At 45.7% G+C, this 4,780-nt stretch overlaps 1 protein-coding gene across 1 annotated transcript; it reads left to right on the top strand.

Annotated features, from left to right (window-relative positions):
• Window positions 1-514: 514 nt before the first annotated feature.
• klf17 (Kruppel like factor 17) lies at window positions 515-2,987 on the top strand. Its single transcript, XM_084007481.1, has 3 exons — window positions 515-734; window positions 834-1,908; window positions 2,019-2,987. The coding sequence occupies exons 1-3, from the start codon at window positions 666-668 to the stop codon at window positions 2,192-2,194; spliced, it is 1,320 nt and encodes a 439-aa protein (XP_083863607.1). The 5' UTR covers window positions 515-665; the 3' UTR covers window positions 2,195-2,987.
• The last annotated feature ends 1,793 nt before the right edge of the window (window positions 2,988-4,780 follow it).

Raw genomic sequence — 4,780 nt, 5'->3', positions numbered from 1 at the left:
TCAACTGGGGACAAATTAATGAGTATGTGATGACGAAACTACGGGAGACTCACGTTGTTGTCTCGAAAGAATTTCCTTCTTAATGAGTCATCAAGAAGCACGTGGACACGTCGTTTACAATGGATTCATGTGGATGCAGATTTTCTTGATACGACGCCAACTAAAAAAAACGGAGAAAAGGGTCGTTTTGTGACGTATGGACGGCTCCTTGAACGCAACACGACCGAGAGACTTCAGGGGACTTTTTTACGCACCGGAATTCTGCATTTTTCAGGTTTATTGTCGCCTCCAGGGAAATGTTTTCTTTTTTCTTTTTTACACACACTTCAATTGGTGACAAATATACGTTTTCAAATATACAATTTATTCTTCACCTATTCTTCACCCCCTTACCTGCTTGACGCACCTGAATCCTATGTTTGTTTGCACTGCTGGTTGCTGTGGGGGAGGTGTGTTTGTGGGGGGGAGGAGCCACACCTCCCGGTATTTGAAAGCAAGCTATAAGAGACTTCGTCACTTCTGTTGACACTCACACTGGATCCTGAGTCGCTCCTCAGCTGTCAACGTTAACAAACAGACGCTCCGTGGACAGAGAGCGACGTCTCTGCTCGCGTTTACGGGTTTAAAAGCTTCTCCTTATTCTCGTGGTGATCTCGCCGGTCAGCATGGCTGCAGCTGAAGCACTGATGCCCGTTTCAACATCGTTTCCAAGCGGAGGAAAACACTTCGACCATGTAAGTAGAGCATTTCGTTTGGTTTTGTGCGTTCAAGTCATAATATTGTCCGCTCACGTTAGAGGTTTCCCTTTAATCTAACTTTGCTCTCCTCGACAGATGTGCAAAGTGGAAGAGAGTGCGCGCAGCGGCGCAACAGGTGGCGCAGACAACCCGCTCATCCAGGTGGAGTTCAGCATCGTGCAGTCTCCCGCCGTGCTGATCAAAGACGACGACGAGCTGGGCAAATTCCTGGACATCGAGTTTATTTTGTCCAACACGATCGACTCCGACGGGAACGTTTCCCCGCAGCAGCAGTGCGCGTACTCGCTGCCGGAGTCGCCGGAGAGCTGCAGCGGCAGCAGCGTTCCGGACTGCGGCGACCACGGTCACGCGCCTACCAGCCTGGCCGCGCACGGCTACCACGGCGCGGCCAGCTTCGCGGGCTCGAGTCCGGTCCGCAGTCTCATGGCGGAGCTTCTCACGACAGATATTAGCTACCCGGGGGAGAGTTCCCCGGAGAGCGCGGCGACAGACGGGCGGGAGTACACCGAACTGCGAGCGCTGAATCCGGTCACCATCCCGGCGACTCCCGCTCATCTCCAAGCGGCCACGTCTCCTCCACCGCTCGGATACAAAATCAAAAGCGAGCCCGTCGGCCAGTCCTGCATGCTGGCTGCTGGTGGCGCAGACTTTATGGGACAAATGTACCAGAGGCACCAGATGCACCAAGCGGCTTTTACGCACCACCAGGCTGCGGCGTCGGGATTCGGCGCGCACCCGATGCAGCACCCTGCACCCCAGGGACGCACAGACTGCCATATGGCGCAAATGAACGCCCATCATCCAAATCAACATCATCTCCAGAACCAGTTCATGAACGCGCCCTACCAGCCGCAGTACGCGCACCAGAGCGTGGCACAGTTCCAGGGACAGTTCAGCATGCGCATGGAGCCCGTCCGCGTTCACCAGCAGCATCACCCGGCCTCCATGCAGGGGATGATGCTCACCCCTCCCTCTTCGCCGTCGCTGCTGGACTTTTACGCACAGGACGAGGCGGGCAGCATCAAGCAGAAGCGATGCCGCAGGTCGTGGGCCAGGAAACGTGCCGCCACGCACAGCTGCGACTTCCCCGGCTGTGGGAAAACTTACACCAAGAGCTCCCACCTCAAAGCCCACATGAGAACACACACAGGTGAGAGCACGTTTCAAAACTCCAAAATCTTACTTGAGTTGTCAGATACTTCGCTGCCACTGTTGTTGCCTGTAATCTAAACAAAGTTCCCCTTGCTATTTGCCTACCAGGAGAGAAACCCTACCACTGTAACTGGGAAGGCTGCGGCTGGAAGTTCGCCAGGTCCGATGAGCTGACCCGTCACTTCAGAAAGCACACCGGACATCGGCCCTTCCAGTGCCACATGTGCGAGAGAGCATTTTCCCGTTCAGACCACCTGGCACTCCACATGAAGAGGCACATGTAGGCAGCCGTGTTGTTGAACTTTTTGCATCCAAACCCACTGCGGGATCATGCCTGGAGCATCCCACAAGGAGCACGAGTTGGACTTTCTGTCAAAACCTATGAAACCAAATGTCCCTGCAGGGACTTCACTGTATGTGCGGTGCCTTGAGTTTAAAGGCATCGATTCCTCTCATGTTCTTCACAAGTCATCAGAACACAGAATGAGTGCTGGTGGGTTATTTTTGTAAATACATGTGGATACAAGAACTTTGGCTAAATTATGGTAGTTTGTATTTAAGACAGTTCCTCAACCTGTCTCTGAAGTAAGTTATTGATTGTGAGTGCCTTAACGAGATTTGTTTCCCCAAAGGCTAAAAACTCACCGTGGGCAGGACCCAAAACTGTGCATATGTAAATAGTAATTTTTTAATGTTTACATCTTATATCTTTGATACTACTCCAATCAGGTCAGGGTTTTTATTGACATATTTTCTAGATTTGCGAAGCTTTGTGTGCTCGGCCTTCATGTCACACTCTTTGTGAGCTAAGATCACTAATTCAGGTACTAAAGCTCCTCCTTCTGCCCCCGAAAAAATCAAATGGTGTTTCCACCTCAGTGTTTCTGTGGGGATGCAGCACACATGTATTATTGAAGCTGTGTGTGTGTTTTGTCAAGCATGAAGAAATCCACTGCAACCAATGGTTGATCTGCTGTACTTGAAAGAGAATTTCCACTCAGATTTCTAATTTTTCACCAATGTAATTGTTTTTATGTGCTTAAGGGCTCCGAAAATAAACAAAAAAGTACTTTTACAGATGTCTGTGTTTGCCTCTTTTTCTCCACTGCCACTATTACTACGTTCAGCTCTCAACGTCTATGTGAGTTGCAGGTGTAGTTCAAAGGTCAAGCTCACCTGACATTCCAGACATTATGTATAATATTCATCACCACAAAGACGATGAGTATAATTAACAAGGGATGTGAGGACAAGTTGCATGGTCAGGTGCCTCTTAAGCTTTGTGTCACCGCTTATGAAATACTGCCCCCTACTGGTCATTCATATAATCGACTAACAGGTGGTTAAAATTAAGTTTAAATGGATTTTCATCTTGGATCTCGATTTTTAAAAACACAAGTTGATTGTGTTGAAGTGTCGGGATAATTATATATAACAATGACATGTTATTGAGCTCACTATCATGGTGGAGAAGTAAGAATCAGTTTGTTTGTTTTTTAAATCCAGGCAGACACACAATGTTGCTTTATATTTTTCTATCCTATTTATGAAGGGGTATCTTGTGATTTGTGAATATCTAAGATTAAAAAGACCTGTGTCCTATTTGTGATACAGTAAAACTGTTATTCGATATTTCTTGATCCATTACTTGTTTTATGACTTTTGTTCTTAACATTAACTTTGTTCTTGCTTTCTCACTGTTTTCTGATTTTTGTTTTTAGTAAAGCACGTTACACAATATAATCTATTTTTTATTAAATGTTCTTTTAAATTAATAAGCATTATTTTTCTCAAAGGTATAAATCTATTAATAATATTTTTGATACTCCAAAAGAAGAAGAAGAAGAAAAAAACCCTCTCTGAAGGATTGTGCCACTTTCGTGGTTATGTCTTCGTTCCACCACTAGATGTCCTCGTTTAGTTTCTGTTCATCAGGCTCATTATGTAGCCTACACCTGTTTTCATTAGTGATGCTTGTCTCCTGTGTTGAGTGAGTTTGCCTCATGTGTTCTATTTGTTAATATAGTAGTTTTATTACTGCAAACTTAGTAAAATGTGTCCTGATTATTCACACCTGCAGTTCCTGCTGCAGATGAAGTGTGCAGATCCTCAAACGTACAGTATTGTAATAGGCCTTTTTCCCCCCAGCAGACATTGTGACTGATGACTGTGAGCTGGCAGCTGAAGCTGTTTATACACCTGTGGCGTGTGAAAGTGTTGTGTTTAACTTCTTCATAAATATGTCTTGAAGTCGTAAAGCTCATCCCTGAGCAGTTGTGTCCGAGTTAACCTGCGTGCCACAAAGCTATGAAGTCAAATGACGAGCTTTGGGATAGTTTATGACACAAGCTTGTTTGGTAGTAAGTTGGCACAATATAAGATTGCGATTAAAAAATCGGCAGTGATAGGTGACACGTGCAGCAAAGCATCCTGGGAGCTAGGTTTCATTTAGGGCTGGCGATGTTTCCTCTGACCTATTATTGGATTCCTCCGGAGCATATAAGCAATTCAGAAGACCAGGATAGACCGGGGACCATCAGGCGTGGTTTCCTTTGAGTCCAAAATATGTTTTAAAACATGTCAGAATGTCCTCAATGAAAATAAATTAATTACATATTTATTATTAAATCAACATTGTATGTTCAAATGGTCTGTAGGAGGGAAAAACCTCTATGTGACCACTTCTTAAAATCCTCTAATTATGATTGAAACACGTCAGTTTATAATAACAAGTGATACGAAGGTGAGTCGGTACAAGGCAACTGGAAAGATGGTCTCTGAAGGAATTTGGTGTCAGGCCCTGAATGCACCATGATCTACTGAAAGACAGTCATTTAGCATTTTTAATCCAGCTCAAGGTGATTGCAGTC

Source organism: Eutrigla gurnardus (assembly GCF_963514095.1).
Source record: "Eutrigla gurnardus genome assembly, chromosome: 4".
NCBI classification, from domain to species: Eukaryota; Metazoa; Chordata; class Actinopteri; order Perciformes; family Triglidae; genus Eutrigla; species Eutrigla gurnardus.
The sequence above is the reverse complement of the archived record's forward strand: the minus strand, read 5'-3'. Positions and strand labels throughout refer to the sequence as shown.

Excerpts from the sequence above, each read along its gene's own strand:
- klf17 (XM_084007481.1), top strand. The coding sequence starts at position 666 with ATGGCTGCAGCTGAAGCACTGATGCCCGTTTCAACATCGTTTCCAAGC. Across the intron at positions 735-833 it reads GAGGAAAACACTTCGACCAT|ATGTGCAAAGTGGAAGAGAG; the intron begins GTAAGTAGAGCA and ends TCTCCTCGACAG. Across the intron at positions 1,909-2,018 it reads CCACATGAGAACACACACAG|GAGAGAAACCCTACCACTGT; the intron begins GTGAGAGCACGT and ends TTTGCCTACCAG.